At 43.8% G+C, this 24,110-nt stretch overlaps 1 protein-coding gene across 5 annotated transcripts in view; it reads right to left on the bottom strand.

Annotated features, from left to right (window-relative positions):
- Positions 1–24,110, bottom strand: part of LOC132402589 (butyrophilin subfamily 1 member A1-like) — a 79,007-nt gene that overhangs the window by 31,138 nt on the left and 23,759 nt on the right. For 2 of the 5 annotated variants that reach the window (XM_059985485.1, XM_059985484.1), the window contains exon 2: positions 7,904–7,965. In XM_059985485.1, coding sequence (XP_059841468.1) covers positions 7,904–7,965 — 62 coding nt within the window. Of the gene's footprint in view, positions 1–7,903; positions 7,966–8,802; positions 8,905–11,043; positions 11,317–24,110 lie in introns of those variants that run through there. The other 3 variants (XM_059985486.1, XM_059985487.1, XM_059985488.1) reach the window with 3 other exon arrangements.

Raw genomic sequence — 24,110 nt, 5'->3', positions numbered from 1 at the left:
AAAAGAGTATAGGGGCAATTGTGCAAATTACAGGCCAGTGAGGAAGATAAATGAGGAGAGGGGGAAATTTGACAACATACACATGGACTTAGCAAAGTATTTGAATTATTGTGTGCATTTCAGATTGTGGAGGTGGTGAAGAGTATCATCTACAAATTGGGCAAACTTGAGTTGTTTTCTCTGATATAGGTACATAAAAGGTACAGACAGACATTGTTTTTACCCAGTTGGAAATGTCAAACAGCAGAGGGCATAGCTTTAAGGTGAAAGGAATTTTAAAGAACAAGTGGTAGGTGCTGCACAGGTAAGTGATAGAAGCAGATTAAGGAATATGTATGCAGACATGTGAACAGGGAGGAACACAGGGATATAGACCATGTGTAGGCAGATGGGATGAGTTTAATTTGACATTATGGCTGGCACAGATATTGCGGAAATGGCCCTATTCCTGCATTGTATTGTGTTTGATCTTCCCCTCTCAGCTAGTGACATCATGCACGTCATTTGCACTCACTGCCTTTTCCTATACATTATCATTGTTCTCCTCACTCCTCCCTTTTCATTGTGACATATGTGATCTCTTTTCCTCACACTGATATTAGTTGGCCAGGATATTGATGAAAATACCATAAAATTAAAGACTACAAACACTTCTACATTTAGTGTCTATGCATCTGGAATTTTCGTGCAACTGGCAAAATTTTTTAAAAGTATTAAACAATTTCATTTTTATGAAAATAAACTCAAATAATTAATTTCAAGTACTATCCAAAATTAAGAAAAAAAAAGCAAGAAAAAAAAAAGGTCAAAGCTGCATCTGTTAAGGAAATTGTTGACACCAGGCAGACGATCTCTAATGGCTGGGGTTATCTGTCTTGTATAGAAACTGCCCTGAATACACTGGTAAACCATTTCAGTAGAAAAATTTGAGACAGAGCGATAGACCATAGAAACAGGCCCTTCAGCCCACCAAGTCTGTGTCAAACATCCACCAACCATCTGCAATAATCCTTCACCATTCTCAACATTCTCATTAACTCTACCCAAATCTTCCACTCCCCTAACCCTCCATCCTCCTCCTTGGTGAATACTGATGAAAAGTTTAATTTAGGATCCCACTCATATCCCCTAGCTTTCAAGAAGACATGTTCCTTCATAAAAGCTCCCAGATAGAAACATTGAAAACCTACAGCACAATACAGACCCTTCAGCCCACAAAGTTGTACTGAACATGTCCCTACCTTAGAAATTACTAGACTTACCTATTGCCCTCTATTTTACTAATCTCCATGTACCTATCTAAATGTCTCTTAAAAGACCCTATCGTATCCGCCTCCACCACCGTTGCCGGCAGCCCATTACAATCATGGTCACGGAAAGACCATGACTGCCCTCATCAAACGATTGACACATAATGAACTAATGTACAGTACACAGCAACTTACTGTGTCTAAGAGATCGTCAGTTTTAAATTATGTTGCATATGAAAAACCTTGGCACAGTGACTCCAAACAGGGCTGATGATTATCCTTCCTTTGTTACAGACTGGTCTAATAATCTAACCTCAACAAAAATGTCAATTAAACAAAGTTATCTGCTGTTTGGTGCAATTGTTATTATTTTTCTATGCTTCTCAAGTATTCAGACAAGTGACCCTGGCACAGACTAGAACAGTGCAAGATATTTATCAGGCTTTTATTGACTCTGGATTGTGATTTCTTATTAGCTAGCTGTAACATGACACACAACTGGCAAGAATGAAAGGTCACTTTCAGCCAAGTGAAAAAAACCCTGACTGTAAGGTACTGCACAGTAAGGGGAGAGAGAAGTAGTTAAACCAAACAGGGAAGGAAGAAGAAATCCATTGGGTTATGGTGATTTCTAATTTTGTGAGCAAATGCACTGCTGTTACTGATCAATTTTCATATTGCACCAGTTGAGAATCTTTTAGTGTTTCCCTTTAGACCATAGGACAGAAGAGCAAAATCAGGCATTCCACCCATCAAGTTTTCTCCCCGACTCTATCATGACTGATTTATTACCCCCTCTCAGCTCCTTTCTCCTGCTTTCTCTGCATAACATATTAATCAAGAACCTATCAACCTCAAATGTACTCAATGACTTAGAAAATGAAAACAGGTCAGACGCTATGAATTCATGATTATGCTATTATGTGGCAAATATAATAAACATCAGAACTGAATGCAGGCAACAAACACAGAATGGACAATTTATTAGTACTGAAACTAAGAATTCAGTATATCTGTAGGTCACGCAGTAACGCAGGAACAAAATAGAATGAATACTTCATGCTGATGACCTTGCATTATAATGAGCCACATTGTACAAGTAACAGCCACACTCAGTTACTTTTACATTACTGATCATTTATGTCAGCCAAATGCACTTTTCCCAGGGCTGAAATGGCTAACATGAGGGGGCACAGTTTTAAGAGTCGTGGAAGTAGGTACACAGGGGATGTCAGGGATTAGGTTTTTCCACACAGAAAGTGGTGGGTGTGTGGAAGGCACTGCCAGCAATGGTGGTAGAGGTAGATACAACAGGGTCTTTTAAGAGACTCTTAGATTGGTACATGGAGGTTAGAAAAAACAGAGGACTATGTGGTAGAGAAATTCTAGGCAGTTTCTAGATAGAGTATGTTACATAGTCGGCACAATATTGTGGGCCAAAGGTCCTGTAATGTGCAGTGAATTTCTAAGTTCAATGTTCTATTACTTTTATAATTACATTTATTTTGGCTTTTCTTTTGTCTTTTTTATTGTGTTATTGGATCCACAATAATAATAATTTTGTTCTCCTTTACACTCATACTGAAGAACAGAAATAAATCATCTTGAATCTTCCTGCACAAACTGGATAGGCGAATAATCATAAAGCATGGGACAAGATGTGCCAGGTTGGAAGATGCTGTTGTTCCTCAAGCTTATATTGAATTTCATCACAGCAGCGCAAGAGGTCAAAGACAGACACCAGAATAAAAGATGAAATACTGATTTCAGCTTCTAATGAATAGCTAACTTACAGCATTAACTCAGTTTTTCTCTCTTCACAGATCCAGCCAATTGTTTGCTGAAAATAAGTCACTTATTCTTGCATATGGTCAAATTCCCTCCACAGGGTAGCACAGCGATTATGTTACTGAACCCACAGCCACAATCTCTGGGCTACTGAGTCAGACAAGTTTGAATCTCACCCAATGATATCTGGAAATTCTAAATTAAGCTTTTGCACATTCTATGACAGTGATTTGAATGATGTCATTGATGGCTTTGCAGCAATGCTTGCGAATAATGCAAAGATAGGTGGAAGGGCAGGTCACGTTGAAGAAGCAGGGAATCTGCAAAAGGACTTGGACAGATTAGGATAGTGGGCAAAGAAGTGGCAGATAGTGTAAGGAAGTGTATAGTGGTGCACTTTGGTAGAAAGAATAAAGGCATAGATTATTTTCTAAACAGGGAATAAATTTAGAAATCAGAGGTGCAGAGGGACATTGGAGTTCTTGTACAGGATTCCTTAAAGATTAACTTACAGGTTGAGTTGGTGGTAAAGAAGGCAAATATAAAGGTAGCTTTCATTTCAAGATGACAATAATACAAAAGCAAGAATATACTATCCAAGCTTTATAAGGCATGCACTTGGAGTATTGTGAGATGTCATTTAATAGGATTTTCAGAAGCTATTTGATCAGGTGCCACTCGAGGCTGCTTAACAAGATAAAATCTTATGGCGTTAAAAGAAAGATACTGGCATGGATAGAGGAAAAGCTGACAGGTGAGAGGCAGCAAATGGGAATAAAGGGGGCCTTTTCCATTCAGCTACCTGTGACTAGTGGTGCTTCTCAAGGGTCAGAATTGGGACTGCCGCTTTTCATTGTCAATGATTTGGATAATGGAATTGATGATTTTGTGGCAAAGTTTACAGATAATTCAAAGAGGTGAACGGGCAGGTAGTGCTGAGGAAACTGCAATTTCAGCAGGTCTGAGACAAATTGGAAGAATGGGCAAACACGTGGCAGATGGAATAGAGTGTTGGGATATATATGATAATGCATTTTGGTAAATGGAACAATAGTGCAAACTATTATCTAAATATTTAGAAGGTTGAAACATCAGAGGTGCAGAGGGACTTAGGAGCCCTCATGCAAGACTCACAGGTTAATAATGTTGGCATTTATTTGAAGCAGAAAAGGATATAAAAGCAAGGAGACAATGCTGAGGCTTTATAAGAGACTAGTCAAGCCTTACTTGAATATTGACAATAGTTTTTGAGACCCATATCTCAGGAAGGATATGTTGTTATTGGAGAGTTCAGAGGGGGTTTATGAGGATGATTCTGGGAATGAAGGGGTTAACATATGAGGAATTTTAGCAGCTTTGGGCCTGTACTCACCAGAATTTAGAAGAATGTGGATGCGGGGGGGGGGGGGGGAATCTCATTGAAGCCTACCAAATGTTGAAAATACTGGATAGGGTGGATGTGGAGACGATGTTCCCTATGGTGGGGGGTACCTAGAACTAGCAACCTCAAAAATCGAGGGGGCGACCTTTTAAAAAAAGGAGTTAATGAAGACTTTTTTTTAGCCAGAATGATGAATCTATGGAATGCTCTGCCAGACTCCAGTGGAGGACAAGTCCGTTGGGTATATTTAAGGTGGAAGTTGATAGCTTCCTTATTGGTCAGAGCATCAAAGAATATGCTGAGAAGGCATGTGTAGGGGGTCAACAGGGATCTGGGATCAGCCATGATGGAACGGCTGGGAAACTCGACGGGCTGAATGACCTAATTCATACGGTCTTATTGTGAGTTCAAGCCCATTTGAAGAAAGGATGTACTGGTGTTGGAGATGATCCAGAGTTGGTGCATGAGAACCTCGAGAATGCAAGGGTTAACTTATGAGGGCCTGTCCCAACTGGAGCTTAGAAGAATGAAGGGGATCTCACTGAAACCTGTTGAATATTAACCATATAACATATAACCATATAGCAATCACAGCACAGAAACAGGCCATCTCGGCCCTCCTAGTCCGTGCCAAACTCTTAATCTCACCTAGTCCCACCTACCCGCACTCAGCCCATAACCCTCCACTCCTTTCCTGTCCATATACCTATCCAATTTTACCTTAAATGACATAACTGAACTGGCTCTACTACTTCTACAGGAAGCTCATTCCACACAGCTATCTCTCTGAGTAAAGAAATACCCCCTCGTGTTTCCCTTAAACTTCTGCCCCCTAACTCTCAAATCATGTTCTCTCGTTTGAATCTCCCCTACTCTCAATGGAACAGCCTATTCACGTCAACTCTATCTATCCCTCTCAAAATTTTAAATACCTCGATCAAATCCCCCCTCAACCTTCTACGCTCCAATGAATAGAGACCTAACTTGTTCAACCTTTCTCTGTAACTTAAGTGCTGAAACCCAGGTAACATCCTAGTAAATCGTCTCTGCACTCTCTCTAATTTATTGATATCTTTCCTATAATTCGGTGACCAGAACTGTACACAATATTCTAAATTTGGCCTTACCAATGCCTTGTACAATTTTAACATTACATTCCAACTTTTGTACCCAATGCTCTGATTTATAAAGGCCAGCGTTCCAAAAGCCTTCTTCACCACCCTATCTACATGAGACTCCACCTTCAGGGAACTATGCACTGTTATTCCTAGATCTCTCTGTTCCTCTTCATTCCTCAATGCCCTACCATTTACCCTGTATGTTCTATTTGGATTATTCCTGCCAAAATGTAGAACCTCACACTTCTCAGCATTAAACTCCATCTGTCAACGTTCAGCCCATTCTTCTAACCGGCATAAATCTCCCTGCAAGCTTTGAAAACCCACCTCATTATCCACAACACCTCCTACCTTAGTATCATCGGCATACTTACTAATCCAATTTACCACCCCATCATCCAGATCATTTATTGAATATTGAACGACTTAGATTGAGCAGATGTGGAGAGGACATTTTCTACAGTTGTGGAGTATAGCATCAGAGGGAACAGCGTCAGAATAGGATGTCCCTTGAGAACAGAGGTAAGCATGAACTTCTTTTGCCAAAGAGTGGTGAATCTGTGGAATTCATTGCCACAAGTGCAACAAGGCCAAGTCTTTATATTTAAAGTGGAGGCTGATTAGTAAGAAAATGGGGAGAAGAACAGGAGAAAGATGTTGAGAGGGATAGTTAAATAAACACAGATAGATTTACTAAGATGCTGCCAGGTCTGGAGGACACGAGTTATGAGTAAAGATTGAATAGGTTAGGATTGTATTCTTTAGAAAATAGAAGATTGAGTGGAGATTTGATAGAGGTATACAAAATTATGAAGGATACAGTCAGGGGAAATGCAAGCAGGCTTTTTCCACTGAGGTTGTGTGGGATTACAACCAGAGATCATGGGTTGAGGGTGAAATGTGTGAAGTTTAAGGGGAACATCAGGGGAAGCTTCTTCACTCAGAAGATCATGAAAGTGTGGAAAGAGATGCCAGCACAAATAGTGCATGCAAGCTCAATTTGCACATTTAAGAAAAGTTTGGATAGGTATATGGATAGCAGGAATATGGAAGGCAATGGTCCAAGCTACTGTGCAGGTTGCTGTGAGTAGTCAGTTTAAATGGTTTTAGCATGGATTAGATAGGCCAAAGGGCCTGTTTCTGTGTTGTACTTCTGTATGACTAATAGCAGAACAGACTTGATGGGCTGAGCTTTGGTCTTATCCAGACGTCCTGACAAAGGGTCTGAAACGTCGACAGCGCTTCTACCTATAGATGCTGCCTGGCCTGCTGTGTTTTACCAGCATTTTGTGTGTGTTGTTGTTTGAATTACCAGCATCTGCAGATTTCCTCGTGTTTGCCCACATTATTTCCGCCTCTTTTGTTCCTTTATTGACCTCAATTTACATCTCTACCATTAACAAATCCTCAGCAGTTACCCACCACCCATACCATTCAATATTTCTCCGCCACCACCCTATCAATGAACTTCCCTTTGAAACCTCTTCTCCTCTGCCACACATTTGATTTTAAATTTTTCAGTCCTGATTAAAGGCCATCTGTCTGAAGGAACTCCATGTAAGCGGAGAACGCTTCCAACAGACAGCAATTGAAGTCAGAGTCCAACCTGGACCTCCAGTTGGGCAAGGCAACAGCTTTAGCAGCTTGATAATGATCAAAGGTGTTAAGGTGCAGATATTAAATTGTTTTTGTTCACTCCAAGGGGCATCCTGACAGAGGCTGGTATAAGCATCGAGTTTTCATTTCAAATTAGCATCTGCATCTTTATATGTAACAACTTGCACAAAATGCTGACAGACCTCAGCAGGCTTGGCAGCATCTATGGAAAAAAGTAAACAGTCGACATTTCGGGCTGAGACCCTTTACTGTTGGGCCAAATGGCCTAATTCTTCTGCTCCTTCATCTTATGGTCTTGTAAAGATTCATAATAATTTATGATTTGAGGCACCAATTCTGTTTCCTCTCTGTAGCCCTGTAATAGCTGCAGAAGTTATTTATTTCACCAAAGGATGCCAGAATTACTAAATGGAGGACATCAAAACTGGAGTAAGAAATTTATTTTGTGCAATTTTGCAACACTCCAGCCACTTTTATCACTTTACATGAAAATTCAACTTGTATTTTAATTGACAATGCAGCTTTTATGATGCTAGGTGCCTGTGACATTGTTACAAGTGAGCTCTTCATTGCACCTGTGCACGTGACTGCTAAGTGGACTTTGATGTTAGATAACCAGTAAGGTGTTCAATGAACACAACCTACAACACTGAATGTAACATCTTCCTCTCAAAGCAATTACAACCAATCATTCACCAGATAATGGAGATGAAAAATAGTAACATTCTGAAAACAATGTAATGATTTACCTGCCGCGGTCATTTCAACTGCAGCTAACAAGAGAACGGACAAGTAGAGCAGGCAATTCATTCTGAAGAGAAATAAAAAATAGCAAAGTCATGCATTGGATCTTCTTCAAATACAAATACAAAACAATTTGTCTATATGTCACAATGTACAGCGCTTCTCTATTGGAGGGTAATTGGATACTCCACACAGCCAATATGTGAACACTCAATATTGCTCATTCAAGATCCAACTGCTGTCTGCGTACCAGATCACCTCATTTACACTTTGAATGGATAAGAATACAAAAACAAAGACGTAATGCGGAGGTTTTATAAAGCATTGGTCAGACCACACTAGGAATATTGAAAGCAGTTTTGGGGCCCTTATCTAAGCAACGTGCTGGTATTGGAGAGGGTCCCGAGAAAGTCCATGAGAATGATCCTGGGAATGAAAGAGTTAATGAAAGGAGTGCACTGGAGTTCAGAAGAATCTGTGAGAATCTCATTGAAATCTATTGAATATTAAAAGGCTCAAATCAGTGGATAATGACTTGGGCCCCTGTACTCGCTGAAATTTAAAAGACTGGGCAGGCGGGGAGGGGGGGGGGGGGAGATCTCATTCAAACCTGTTGAACATGTAAAGGCAGAGATAGAGTGGATATGGAGAGCATGTTTCCTACAGTGGGGGAGCCTAGCACCAGGGGGCACATGTGACCTCAGAACTGAGGGTACCAGTTTATTTCGGAGACGAGGAGTAAAAGTTGACATTCAACCTAAAAGGGCCGGAGAGGAATTCTTCATGCTGCATTTTCCCCTAATATACAAGGGGTGATTAATAAGTTTGTGGCCTAAAGTAGGAGTCAGTTTTAAAAACCTAGCACATTTATATTTCAACCTAGTCCCCTCCTACATTTACATACTTAGCCCAGCGATCGTAGAGCATATGGATCCCTTCTTTGGAGAAGTCGGCGTCTTGGACCTTCAGAAGTGGTCGACAGCGGGGTGATTAATAAGTTTGTGGCCTAAAGTAGAAGGAAATGAGTTAATAATTTCAAACTTTTTGCATAGTCACTCAAAGAGTTGAACTGCAGGTGCATGTAACGACAGCTGTATAACTCATCTCCTTCTACCTTTGGCCACAAACTTATCAATCAACTGTGCTGTCGACCACTTCTGAAGGTCCAAAACACCGACTTCCACAAAGAAGGGATCTGTATGCTCCATGACCGCTAGACTAAGTATGTAAATGTAGGAGGGGACTATGTTGAAAAATAAATGTGCTAGGTTTTCTAAAATTGACTCCATCTACATGGGTTTTTGATTCTCCCAAGAAAGAATGCCTAATCTTCCTCAGTCCATGAGCACAGACCAACTGTTCCTTTGGGAACCCCATGCATCAAACTGGTAGAATGGACTTGAAGGCCAGCTGATCATTGTGCTCAAAGATAACAAATGGTAAAATTCCCAATGCCTGAGACCACATTTGCACCTTGACCTTAGTCCCTGCCCAGACAGCACAGCTGCTGTCTTACAGCAGTAAAGATCTGGGTCAACCCTGACCTCCCAGTCTCATCTCTATGGGGTTTGCAGGTTCACCCTAAACTGTGATGGTTTCCTCCCGCCATTCCATAGACATGCAGATCACGCCCACTGTAAATTGCAGAATCAGGTGTGGGCAATGGGAATTTGGGGAAGATTTTTTAAAAAAAATTGATTAATTTGGGAATAACATAAATGCATTAAGACTCTGTGGGCCAAATGGCCTGTTTTGGTGCTGAATGGCTAGATGATCAAAAACCGACCAATTAGTGCCTCAAAAGCCAAACTGATTCATTTTGTATTCCTTAGAAGGTAGAGAGGAAGAGAACTCCCGACTTGCACATTGCATGAATTGTGCAACCTGACCTCTTCCTTGTTCTGGAATCCCTCAGGGATATGGGTCCTTCAGCTGTATCAGTCAGACATAGAAATGTGCAAAAACAGGCCCTTTGGTCCACCTAGTCCATCCGAACCATTTAAAATGTCTACACCCATCAATATGCAATGTGTCTATAGCCTCCAAACCCCTTCCATCTATGCAGCCATCCAAACTTCTCCTAAACAATGAAATCAAGCTCGTATACATCATTTGTGCTGGCAGCTTGTTCCACACTCTCACAACCCTCTGAATGAAGAAAGCTTCCCCTCATGTTCCCCTTAAACTTTTCACCCGAACCAATCCTCTCTTATAACTCAGGTCCTTCAGTCCCGGTAGCACCCTTGTATATTTCTTTCCGTACACTTTCCACCTTATTTGCATTTTTCATGTCAACCACTGTGTCCACATATCTGGTACCAATGTCCTGCAATTTAAACAGTATCCTTCAAACTCCCGAATCAAGTACCTATTCATGTTCTTCAGAAATCGTACCTGCCTCAATCACTCCCTCTGACAGGCCAGCCTATTGTGGGGAAAAATGCCCTCAGGGTCTTGTGTATCTCTCCCCTACGTCACCCGTTTTGTACTCCTCTACCCTGAGGGATCCACCTTCTCTGCACCTCTCATAATTGCAAACACTTCAAAAGCACCCCATCCCCACCCCTATTCCGGCAGAATCTTTGTGAAACTTTTCTGCATTCTTCCCAGTTCAACCACATCTGTAACAGGGTGACCAAAACTGTAAACGAATTCCGAGTGTGATCTTATCAAACGACTTATACAATTGCAAACCAATGGCCCAAGTGCTATACTCAGCACACCCGATGTATTGTCCTGCACAAATAAGAGAAAATCTGCAGATGCCGGAAATTCGAGCCACACACACAAAATGCCGGAAACGTCGACTATACTCTTCTCCATTGATGCTGCGTGGTCTGCTGAGTTCTACCAGCATTTTGTGTCGAGCATCCTACTATCATTTTAAATACCAGAGAAGATGGCGTACAGATCGCGAAACAGACAACGCACGGAAATGGCAGGCTCTGAACAGACAAAAAAAAATCTTATGAAAGATTTGGAAAGAGATTTTAAACAAATAACTGGTGTTACTTTTTGGTGTGGGTAGACTGGCATGAATCATCAGTTCAGACACACCCTGCCAAACACGCAGGGTCGGGCATCGCAGCTTGCAAACAAATCAGAAACCAGCAAACTCATCAGTAAGTCTCGCTGACGTCCTTACCCGCTGAAGTCGGCAGGAGCTGCGAAACCGAGCGACTACAACCCCTTTAACTTTACCGATCACAGAACAGCGGCCCGCTTAGCAGATGCGTTCCGATACCAATTACACTGTAGTGGCCTCGGCTCTTCTGCTTTCGAACATCCGTTCCGTGATACCGATTATACTAGAGGTACTTCGACTCTTCTCGGCTACAATATATCAATTTCCCAATCGTGATTACACAGCAGCGACTCGACCCCTCCTGGTTCTCGAATAACGACAACAGCGGCTATAGACCCTCCCGATTACGCTGCATTCGAGCTCCCGGCAAGATAGCCAATCCGAAGCTCGGCGGAAACAACTTGCCATTCTTTCATCCTATTGGCGCACATTTGCCGTCCGCGGCCCCCAATAGTCACATAACAGCAATCCTCCCTTTCCACCAATAACGGCCGTGGAACGAAAGAGGCGGGACTCACTACAACGCGCCTCCTCCCTCAATTATTCATGCAAAAATATTTTAAAATCGGCAGGTTTAATGGAGAAACGTGGTTGAATTCGCTGATATTTAATTTGACGGACTGTCGAATACGATACTTTAGCCGTAAAATTGAATCAGTAAAACTTCTTGCTCGCTGCTTGATGGACGGACGTGTTTATCAATAGCGACATTGCTACCACTGATCTTTAAATAACCCGTCCTACATAAAAGACGGGTTACATTTGGATAACCCTTTCGCCCAAAGAGCAGGGGTATTTTCAGACCCGCATCAGAAGAGATTTGAACGCACAACTTTGAAATCAAACAAGAGGTATTCACTTTGCTACACCGACGCCCCTAGCAAAACACAAATGCCACTTATTTCATAGAGATTACTATAACTATGAATAACAGAATTATTTCAGAAAATTCTGATGACCCCACTTAGCCTCTCCATGGCGATGAAACTAAGACTTGCACGAATGACATAGCAAGTCACTGCGCTGTTCTCAATCACGTCAGTTCCATTTCCTGTAACTCAGCTCTCGCTACTTCTCGTCCTAACTAGAGCAAAAACGGGGTTTCCTTTCTTATTTACCAACCCAGCCCAGTGTTCCAAAAGATTATATTTCCTCATGCCAATAAAATACCCGACCGCACACACACACAGTTCTTTAGCGAAAGGATTGTTCCTTCTGCATCTCAATGGATCACGCCATCTCCAAAACTACTTGTCTTTCACACAGCATCTTCCCATGAAAATACAAGAGCTATAACATATGCTAATCATCTTTCCCATTATGTGGAGACCCAAACTATCTTCCAGACAAAGGTGCAATTCTCTTGTACTTAAAATTTCATGTAATGTATTTTATGCTCACAATGTGACCTCGCATATTGAGGAAAAATGAAACGTTTGTGACTATATTGTAGATGCAGCATCACTGTATATACTCCATAAGGACACACGACGTCGAGTTGTCAGTTATTTGTCCAATCAAATTCCCACTTAAGGATACTTAGCTGGCTTTGGTCTCTTTTAGAACACAAGAACGATGATCAGGAGAAGGTCATCCGGACTGAGCCAGCTCTATCATTCAATAACATTATGGCGAATATGTTCTGTGATAATTAACTTACTTTGAACTTTGATCTGACTGTGGACTCAGCTACACCTACCTGCCTTTACACTACAACCTTTAATGCCCCTGCTGTGCAAAAATCTATCTGATTGTGTCTTAAATATATTTGACTAGGTAGCCTTTATTGCTTCCCTGGGTAGAGATTCCAGATTCACTACTCTCAGGGAAAAGCAGTTTCTTCTAATCTTTGTCTATTTCCCTGAATCTTAAGACTATGTCCCCTAGTTCTACCTACATGGAAACAAATTTCTGACATCTATTTTTATGCATCTCTTTCATAATTTTAAGTCTCTATCAGTTCCCCTCTCATACTTCTGAATTTCAGTGAGTATAGTCCCAGATGACTATCTCATCCTCTGCAGTGCCTCCAAAGCCAGTATATCTTTCCACAAGTTAGACCAGAATTGCACACATTACTTCATGTGTGACTTTAGCAGTACCCTGCACAGCATAATTGCCCTGCTCTTAAATTCAATTTCTCTAGCAATGAAGGCCAACATTTAAATTGCCTACTTGCAAACGCAGAACATGGTTGTACAGCATATTACAAGGCCCTTCAGCACACAATGTCGTGCCAATCATGTAACCTACTCTAGAACCTGCCCATCACATAGCCTTCCATTCTTCTAAGCTCTAATGTACTTATCCAAGTCTCTTAAAAGATTCTACTGTATCGACCTCCACCACTGTTGCTGGCAGTGCATTCCACGCACCCACCACTGTGTGGAAAAACTTACCTCTGACATCCCCCTTGTACCTACTTCTAAGCACCTTAAAACTTTGTCCCCTTGTGTTAGCCATTTCAACCCTGCGAAAATGCCTATGGCTATCCACACGATCAATGCTCATCATCTTAGACACCTCTCATCCTCTGTTGCTTCAAGGAGAAAAGGCCAAGTTCATTCAAACCAGTTTCATAAGGCACACTCTCCATTCCAGGCAACATCTTGTAAATCTCCTCTGCACTCTTTCTTTCATTTCCACATCCTGCTGAAATTGCAGGCCAACCTTTTGTGATTCATGCACAAGCACTCCCAAGTTCCCCTGCACAGAATGCTGTAAACTTCGATCATTTAAACAATAACCTGATCTTCCACTATTCCTTCCAAAGTGTAAGATCCTTCATTTACCAACATTATAGTCCATCTACCAAACTCTTGCCCATTCGGTAAACCTATCTATATCTCTCTGCAGACACTCTGCAATGTTTACATATTTTTTTCCCTACTATTTGGTGCCATCAACAAAATTTGATATACAAAACTCTTTCCTCCCACTTACTTCAAACAAAAGAGGTAGCCATGGGCACTCACCCGAGTCCCAGCTATGCCTGCCTATTTGTCAGCTACGTGAAACAGTTTATGTTTCAAGCCTACGCTGGAGACCGTCCCGCACTTTTCCTATGCTACAACGATGACTGCATCATCCACTTTGCCTCAACTTCCACCCTACACTCAAACTCATTGGGTACATTTCTGACTCCTCCCTCCCTTTTGCAATCTCACCGCCTCTATCTCCTGAGACAGCTTATCCAATGGTATCTATTACAAACCCACACTCTCTCACAGATATCTAGACTACACCTCGTCCCAGCCTACTTATAAAAATGCCATTCCTTTTTCTCAATTCCTCAGTAACTGCTCTAGGATGAGGTTTTTAATTCTAGAACAAAGGAGATGTCCTCCTTTTCCAAAGAAAGGGGCTTCCCTTCTTCCACCATCAATGCTGCTCTCAACTGCATCTTTTCTATTTTAATCACGTCTGCTCTTACCCCATCCTCCCACCAATCTACCAGGGATAGGGTTCCTCTCATCCTCACCTACCACCCCACTAGCCTCTGCATCCAGTACATAATTCCGCCACCTCCAATAGGATCCCACCACCAAGCATAAATCTTTCCCTCTCTCCCAACATTATGCTTTCCACAGGGATCACTCCCTACACATCTCCGTTGTCCATTCATCCCTCCCCACTGCTAACTCTCCTGGCACTTATCCTTGCAAGCAGAACAAGGGCTACACCTGCCCCTGCATCGCCCTCACTACCATCCAGGACCCTGAAGAGTCCTTCCAGGTGAGGTGATACTTCACCTGTGAGTCTGTTGGGGTCATTTACTGTGTTCGGTGCTCCCAGTGTGGCCTCCAGCACATTGGTGAGACCCAATATAGACCCAAGCATTTGCACTCCGTCTGCCAGAACAAGTGGGATCTCCCAGGGGCCACCCATATTAATTCCACTTCCCATTCTGATATATCCATCCATGGCCTCCTTCACTGTCATGATGAGACCACTCTTAGGTTAGAGGAACAACACCTTACATTCCATTTGGGAAGCCTCCAACCTGATGGCACGATCATTGATTACTCAAACTTCTAGTCATGACCCCCAACCTCCCCTCTCCACTTCCCATCCCCTTTTCCCTCCTCACCTCATCTCAACAATTAATTCCCCAGCTCTTTGCTTCATCCCTCTCCCACCCAGGTTTCACCTATTACCTGCTGGTTCTCTTTCCTCTCCCCCCACCTTTTAAATCTACTCCTCAGCTTTTTCTCTTCAGTCCTGCCAAAGGGCTTCAGCCTGAAACATTGACTGCACTTATTATCCATCGATACTGCCTGGCATGCCGAGTTCCTCCAGCACTTTGTGTGTGTGTTGTTCAAATTTCCAACATCTGCAGATTTTCTCTTGATTTTGGTTTGAACACTAAACTCAGTCCCCTCTTCCAAATCGTTAATATATATCATGAACAGGTTTGGGCCCAGCACTGACCCCTGCAACATTCTGCTCACTACTGACTGTCAACACTCCGCCTTCCATTGGTTAACCATTCACATATCCATGCCAAAACATTATCCCTTACTTATGGTTAAGTCTTTTATGCGGTGACTTATTGAATGCTTTCTGGAAATCCACATCTCCCTGTTCCCCTCTATCGATAGCACTCATTAGATCCTCAAAGAAAAATGTTAAAAAGAGAGATCACCTTTATTTGCCACATGTGTATCAAAACATACAGTGGAGTACATTGTTAACCTCAAAACAAATCAGCAAAACTGTGCTGGGCAGCCCACAAGTTTTGCTGACCTACCAGTGCCAACATAGTATGTCCACAACTCACTAATGCTAACTGTACATCTTTGGAATGTGTGCGGAAACCCACATGGTCCTGGGGAGAATGTACAAGCTCCTTACAGAGGGTGGTGGTAATTGAACCCCTATCTTACAGCTCTGGCTCTGTAAAGCGCTGTGGATTTGCCAAATGAGACTTGCACTTCCTGAATCCATGTTGTGTCTGCTGATGGAACTATTTCTATCCAGATGTCCTGCTAGTTCTTCCTTATTGGTAGCTTCAAACATTTTCTTACACTGTTCCAAAGGACAAAATGTGGAGCAGCATATTACTTTCAATTAGGACACAGATCAGGAGCCTACAGGGAAATGCACTTCAGCCATCATGATCCCAAATCAAACCAATATAATCTCCCTGTCTAAATTGCTATGTGAAAACCCTGAGGACTTAATAAATTTCACCACTGTATCAAAATTTAACCTGCAACATTGCTGCTAGATACAAGGTGGCACCTGAAGAGGGGCCCTCACTAGCCAGGATGTGTTCTCCCCTATCATCATGGAGGGTAGAGTAGTAGTGGGATCACTTGAGTTGAGTATGATGTTCTCTTAAGGGCTTATTCCTTCAGTGGAGAAGACCAGTGTGCAACTTTGTTTTATGTGGGGATGTTGATGCACAGACAGCTACCACATGGTCCGTAACAGAACTACGTCAGGGTCCAGTGGCATGGAATGTAAGACAACTGGGGACTCTTCACTGAAGCAAGCCTTCTTCTGTCTTCACTGTTATTGCGATGTGCCAGCTCCATTGTTGAGGTCTTGGATGGATCACTCTTTATTTGGGTCTTCCCCACTGACCCTACAAAGATCTAAGCTCCAGACAGCATTCCTTGTGACCTCAGGAATTCACAACCTCTCCACATCAAGGTGACTATCCTCTGAGAAGTCTCCTTGGTGCTATCATCAGGGAGCAGTTACAGTATTCTGAAGACCCACCCTTAATGACGTAGCACTAGTTTCTGCCTGTCATTTAATTTCAGAACCCTTAAACATTACATTATTGTTACTTTTACTTGCATTACTTTCAGAATCAGGCTTGTGATCACTGACATGTTGAGAAATTGTTCCTTTATGGTAGTAGTGTAGCGGTGTGCTACACGCAGCGCTGAAATAACGACACGGAGTCGGTAAACTGCAGTTAAAAAAATATTTTATTCGAACTTCGCGGCCTCACATTAAAGCCTCCCTGATCCCGCCCTCCCCGGGCACGAATGCTGTAGGGGGCATGTATTCACAGTCCCGCGTGGACTTTTTCCTTTGTTGGTGAAGCAGACCTGACGCCCTTTTGGGACTGGCCTTTATGCCAGCACGCTGGCTATTTGTGAGCAGGTTCGAGTGCACTAGGAAATGGGTCGCCACATAACCCCCCCCCCCCCCCCCCCCGAACTGGCGATACACCCCGCAATGTCCACAGTCTGGGCCGGACCCTGTTTGGGAGGTCGGCCTCTGCGCCGCGGTGCTGGGAACTCGGCTGGTTGTGTTGGTCCACCATGAAAACCTCCTCTCTCCCCCCAACGTCTAGCACGAACGTGGACCCGTTGTTCCTGATCACCGTAAACGGCCCCTCGTAGGGCCGTTGCAGCGGTGGCCGATGTCCGCCCCTTCGTACAAACACACAGTTCTGCAGGTCTTTGGGTACGCAGGTTGGGATCTGCCCATGCTGCGAAGTGTGTATGGGGGCCAGGTTGCCAGCGATCCTCGATGAGTTGCTCCAGTACCCCACCGACTGCCGTGTTAGATGCGTCCACTGTGAGGGTGGTAGGGACGTCCATTCTGGGGTGCACCAGCATCACTTTGTTTGCCAAGGCTTCTTTTGTTTTAATGAAAGCGGCGGCGGACTCCTCGTCCCAGATAATGTCCTTGCCCGGACCCAACATCAGGGCGAACAGGGGGCACATGATTTGGGCAGCTGAAGGGAGGAAGCGGTGGTAGAAATTTACCATACCCATGAATTCCTGAAGGCCTTTGATTGTGGTGGGTCAGGGAAAATGGCGGATCGCATCTACCTTAGCGGGCAGAGGGGTTGCCCCGTCTTCAGTAATCCTGTGGCCCAGGAAGTCGATGTTGTCAAGCCCAAACTGGCATTTGGCCGGGTTGATTGTGAGACCGTATTCACTCAGTCGGGCGTAGAGTTGAAAGAGGTGAGACAGATGCTCCTGACGACTGCTGCCGGCTATGAGGATGTCGTCCAAATAGATGAATGCGAAGTGCAGGTCGCGTCCCATTGTGTCCATTAACCGCTGGAACGTCTGTGCAGCATTCTTCAGGCCGAACGGCATGCAGAGGAACTCAAAAAGGCCGAATGGGGTGATGAGTGCCGTTTTGGGGACGTCGTCTGGATGCATCGGGATTTGATGGTATCCCCAGACGAGGTCTACCTTGGAGAAGATCCGTGCGCCGTGCAGGTTTGCTACAAAGTCCTGAATGTACGGCACAGGGTAGCGGTCTGGTGTGGTAACCTCGTTCAGCCTGTGGTAGTCACCGCATGGTCTCCAGCCCCTCGTCGCTTTGGTCACCATGTGCAGGGGGGAGGCCCATGGGCTATTGGACCGCCGGATGATCCCCAATTCCTCCATCCTCTTGAACTCCTCCTTTGCCAGTCGGAGCTTGTCCAGGGGAAGCCTTCGAGCACGGGCGTGGAGGGGTGGTCGCTGGGTCGGGATGTGGTGCTGTACACTGTGTCGGGGCATGGCTGCCGTGAACTGCGGTGCCAGAACCGATGGGAAATCCGCCAGGACTCTGGTGAAATCGTTGTCGGACAGCGTGATGGAGTCGAGGTGTGGGGCTGGCAACTGGGTTGTACCCAGGGAGAACGTCTGAAAGGTCTCAGCGTGGACCAGTCTCTGCCTCGGCAGGTCATCCAGCAGGCTGTGAGACCACAAAAACCTGCATCCAGAAGCGGTTGGGCTACGGAGGCCAGTGTGAAGTCCCACATGAACCGGCTGGAGCCGAACTGTAGCTGCACCGTACGGGTGCCGTAGGTCCTTACCGTGCCGCCGTTCACGGCCCTCAGGTGGGACCCGGTGCCCTGTTGTGGGCGTCGTAACTCGCCGGAGGTAAGACGCTGATTTCGGCACCGGTGTCGACCAAAAAAACGGCGTCCCGACCGCTTTTCCCACACATACAGGAGGCTATCCCGATGGCCAGCCGCCGTAGCCATCAGCGGCGGCTGGCCCTGGCGTTTCCCAGGAACTTGCAGGGCAGGAGACAGTGGCGGGCTTCTGCGCCCCACCGCTGGTGGTAGAAGCACCATTGTCCGTTGGGCTCCTCACCCCTGCCTCTGGGGTTAGCTGGCTCTGTGGCCGGGCCTGGTCTGGTTTGCTGCTGGGAGCGTGGCCTGGTCATCTGTGCGACGACGCCCCACTCACCTTCTTGGCATTCCACAGCAAGTCCGCCCCGGCTGCCACCTTCCGGGGGTCACTGAAATCTGCGTCGGACAGCAGCAGGCGTATGTCATTGGGCAGCTGCTCCAGGAATGCCTGCTCAAACATGAGGCAGGGCTTGTGTCCTCTGGCCAGAGACAACATCTCATTCATTAAAGCCGATGGAGGTCTGTCTCCCAAACCATCCAGGTGCAGTAAACGGGCAGCCCGTTCGCACCGTGAGAATCCGAAAGTCCTTATGAGCAGGGCTTTGAATTCTGTGTATTTGCCATCTTCCGGGGGTGACTGTATGAACTCCTCAACCTGGGCCGCTGTGTCCTGGTCGAGGGAGTTCACCACATAGTAGTAATGTGTGTCCTCCGAGGTTATCTGCTGAACGTGGAATTGGGCTTCTGCTTGCTGGAACCATAGATGAGGTCGCAGCGTCCAGAAGCATGGCAGTTTCAACGAAGCTGCATGAACAGATGCGGCATCATTCATCTTCAGCCCAAATATCGTTTGGGCAGTCAGGGTCACCAATTGTAGCGGTGTGCTACACGCAGCGCTGAAATAATGACACGGAGTCGGTAAACTGCAGTTAAAAAAAGATTTTATTCGAACTTCGCGGCCTCGCTTTAAAGCCTCCTTGATCCCGCCCTCCCCGGGTGCAGATGCTGTAGGGGGCACGTATTCACAGTCCTGCGCGGGCTTTTCCCTTTGTTGGTGAAGCAGACCTGGCGCCCTTTTGGGACTGGCCTTTATGCTGGCACGCTGGCTATTTGTGAGCAGGTTCGAGTGCGCTAGGAAGTGGGTCGCCACAGTAGTACAATAAAAAAAGATAAATTAATGTAAGTTACAATAATTCTAAATCATTGGGTTATACACTTGGTGGACTGTTTATTAGCTACACCAGCTAACTAATATAAATAGCTAATCAGCCAATCATGCAGCAGCAACTCAATACATGAAAGCATATAGATGTGGTCAAGAAGTTCAGACCAACATCAGAATGAGTAAGAAATGAGACCTAAGTGACTTTGACTATGGAATGATCATTGATGCCAAATGGGGTGGTTTGTGTATTGCAGAAACCCCTTTGATCTCCTGTAAATGCTATGCACAACAGTTGGGTTTGCAAAGAATGCGTGAGAAACAAAACAATTAAAAGAAATTCTGTGGGTGAAAATGCCTTGTTAATGAGAGGTCAGCGGAGAAAGGCCAGATAGGTTTAAGCTGACAGGAAGGTGACAGTAGCTCAAATAACCATGCAGCAGTGTGCAGAAGAGCATCTCCATAAGACATAGCAGCAGAATTAAGCTATTCAGCTCATTGAGTCTGTCCTGCCATTCAATCATGGCTGATCACAGATGCTACTCAATCCCACACACCTGCTTTCTCGCCATAACCTTTGATGCCCTGACCAATCAGGAAGCTATCAATTTTCATGGTCTTGGCCTCCACATGTGTCTATGGCAGAAGATTCCACAGATTCACTTTTCTTTGGATAAAAAAATTCCTCCACACCTGTGGTCCAAATGGCTGCCACTCAATTTTGAGGCTTACCCTCTAGTTCTGGACACTCCCACCATAGGAAACATCATCTCCACATCCACCTAGTTTAGTCCTTTCAACATTCAGTAGGTATCAATGAGATCCCACCACATTCTTCTAAATTCCAGTGATTACACGCTCAAAGCTGCCAAACACTCCTCATGTTAATCCCATTCCTTCCCAGAATCATCTTCATGAACCTCCTCTGGACTCTTTCCAATGAGAACACATCCTTTCTGAGATATGGGGCCTAAAACTATTGACAATACTCTAAGTGTGGCCTTACCTGACTTGCACAAGGCTCCATGTTATCCCTTTGTTTTTCTATTCTATTCCCCTTGAAATGAATGTCAACATTGCATTTGCCTTTTTTACACTGACTCAACCAGTAAATTAACCTTCTGGAAGTCTTGTACAAGGACTCCTAAGTCTCTTTGCACCTCTGATGTTTGAACGTGCTCCCCATTTAGATAATTAGTCTGCATGTCTGTTCCTTTTACCGAAGTGAATTATCATACATTTCCCAAAACTGTATTCCATCTGCCACTTTTTTGCAATTTTCTTCCAATTTCTCTAAGTCCTTCTGCAGTCGCATGCTTCCACATCAACAGCTACCCCTCCCCCTAAATTTGTATCATACCCAAGCTTTGCCACAGAGCCATCAATTTCATTATTTAAATCACTGACAATGTGAAAATTAGTCGCCCCAATACTGAGCACTGAATCACTGGCAGCCAACCGGGAAAGGCCCCCTTTATTACCACTTGCTGCCTCCTGCTTGTCAGCCATTCCTCTATCCATGCCAGTATCTTTCCTATAATGCCATGGGATTTTATCTTAAAGCAGCTTCATGTATGGCACCTTATCAAATGTCTTCTGAAAATCAAAGTAATGTCATCCACTGCCTTTCCTTTGTCCAAGCTGCCTGTTACTTCCTCAAGTACCCAGAAACCCATCGTTAATAATGGATTTCCAACACTTTCCCCAACCACTGAGGTTAGGCTACTGTGTTATCACACACAAACGCTGAAGTAGATGGGTTACAGCAGCAGAAGACCACATTAGGTTGAACTCCCGTGGCCACTTAAATTAGGTACACTGCTGTACTTAACAAAATGCCAACTGAGGTGTAGATTTTGAATTATAACATGTATAGATTTTGTCTTTGTACTGTACTTCTGCCACAAAATGAGAGATTTCATGTCATGTCAGTGATGATAAATCTGATTCTGATATTTTCTGAATCCTTTTCTTCCAGTTTTCCAGCAACTTTCATGTACTGGAACAAACAGTCCCAGCTTCTGCTTCACACTTTCTTCAGACACATCAGCACAAACACCATCTTTCCTTTCTGACTTTACTTCATCACTTCTGTTCTCTACACACCTCCCTCTGCTCAGCAATTAAAAACATGCTTGTTATCTAACTTTTCTTCAACTGCCATTTTATCCTCAGATTTCCAGTATTTTAGATTTTAGTTTTAGTTTTAAATCATGATATCAGAATCAGGTTCATTATCACCAGCATGTGATGTATAATTTGTTAACTTAGCAGCAGCCGTTCAATGCAATACATAACATAGAAGAAAAAAAGTAAATTTTATTCAGTATAATTTATATAGTATACATACATTGAATAGATTAAAAATCATGCAAAAACAGAAATATATATTTTTAAAAAGTGAGGTGGTGTTCAAGGGTTCAATGTCCATTTAGGAATTGGATGGCAGAGGGGAAGAAGCTGCTCCTGAAGTGTTGATTGTGTGCCTTCAGGCTACTATATCTCCTACCCATGCCGGAGGTCCTTAATAATGGACGCTGCCTTTCTAAGACACTGCTCCTTGAAGATGTCCTGGGTACTTTGTAGACTAGTACCCAAGATGGAGCTGACTAAATTTACGACCCTCTACAGCAGCTCGCTCCTCCCCCCCAACCCCCAAAATCAGACAGTGTTGCAGCCTGTCAGAATGCTCTTCACAGTACATCTATGGAAGTTTTTGAGTGTATTTGTTGATATACCAAATCTCTTCAAACTCCGAATAAAGTATAAATACTGTCTTGCCTTCTTTATAACTGCATCGATATGTTGGGGCCAGGTTAGATCCTCAGAGATCTCGACACCCAGGAATTTGAAACTGCTCACTCTCTCCACTTCTGATCCCTCTGTGAGGACTGGTGTGTGTTCCTTTGTCTTACCCTTCTGGAAGTCCACAATCAGCTCTTTTGTCTGACACACGTTGAGTGCCAGGTTGTTGCTGCGCCACCACTCCACTAGTTGGTACATCTCACTCCTGTATGCCCTCTCGTCACCACCTGAGTTTCTACCAACAATGGTTGTATCATCAGCAAATTTATATATAGTATTTGAGCTATGTCTAGCCACACAGTCATGGGTATATAGAGTAGAGCAGTGGACTAAGCACACAGTCCTGAGGTGCGCCAGTGTTGATCGTCAGTGAGGAGGAGATGTTATCACCAACCCACACTGATCGTGGTCTTCTGGTTCATTTGCTTGATGAAACAATCTCTGGAACAACTGTTCTGCTGGACTCAGATTTAACTCAGTTAGCAATTTAAGTTTTGAGAGCAAAATCCAATCATTATCCCAACAAGGGAACAAATTCAAACATATCGTAGCTGTATACAACTTGTTTAGGCCACATTGGTACACTTGCAAGCAGCTCTGGCAGTCACACTGCAGGAAGGCTTTATAAAGGATGTAGAAGAGGTTATCCTATGTTGCCTGGATTTGAGATAGTTAGCTATAAGGAGAGATTGGAAAAGCTTGTATTGTTTACTGTGGAGCTCCAAGAGGCTATGGGATGACCCAATAGAAGTGTTAAAATTACGAGGCATAGGTTTGGTAATTAGTGTCCTTCTCTTCATAGAAAATGCTGGAGGAACTCAGCAGGTCAGGCAGAATCTATGTAAAGGAATACAGCCGACTCTTAATATCTCTCTGGTGTTATATATTTATTGTGATACAATGCAGAATAGGCACTTCTGCCTCTTTGGACAATACCGCCTAGCAATCCCCCAGTTTAATACTAGCCTACAATAACCTGGGACAAATTACAATAACCAATTAACATAGCATCCTGTACATCTTTGTATAATGGGAGGAAACCGATGCAGTCACAGGAAGAATATAAAAACTCCTTAAAGGCAACTGCAGTTAAGCACTGTGCTAACCACTATGCTATTGTGCTACCTCCCGTGTGTCACTATAGATTTCCAGCATCTGAGGAATCATATATATAATGTCCTTTTTAGAATGTAAATGCCAAATATCAGACTACACAAGGCAAGCAGTGGGTAAGTTAAAACATACATGTGGTAGCTTTCTTTAAATAGTTATGGACTACTTCTAGAGGAAATGCTGAAGCAGATACAAAAGTATCATTTAAGAGGCATTTAAACAGAT

This window comes from Hypanus sabinus, chromosome 12 (assembly GCF_030144855.1).
Source record: "Hypanus sabinus isolate sHypSab1 chromosome 12, sHypSab1.hap1, whole genome shotgun sequence".
NCBI lineage: Eukaryota > Metazoa > Chordata > Chondrichthyes > Myliobatiformes > Dasyatidae > Hypanus > Hypanus sabinus.
This window is presented reverse-complemented; position numbering and strand designations above follow the sequence as displayed.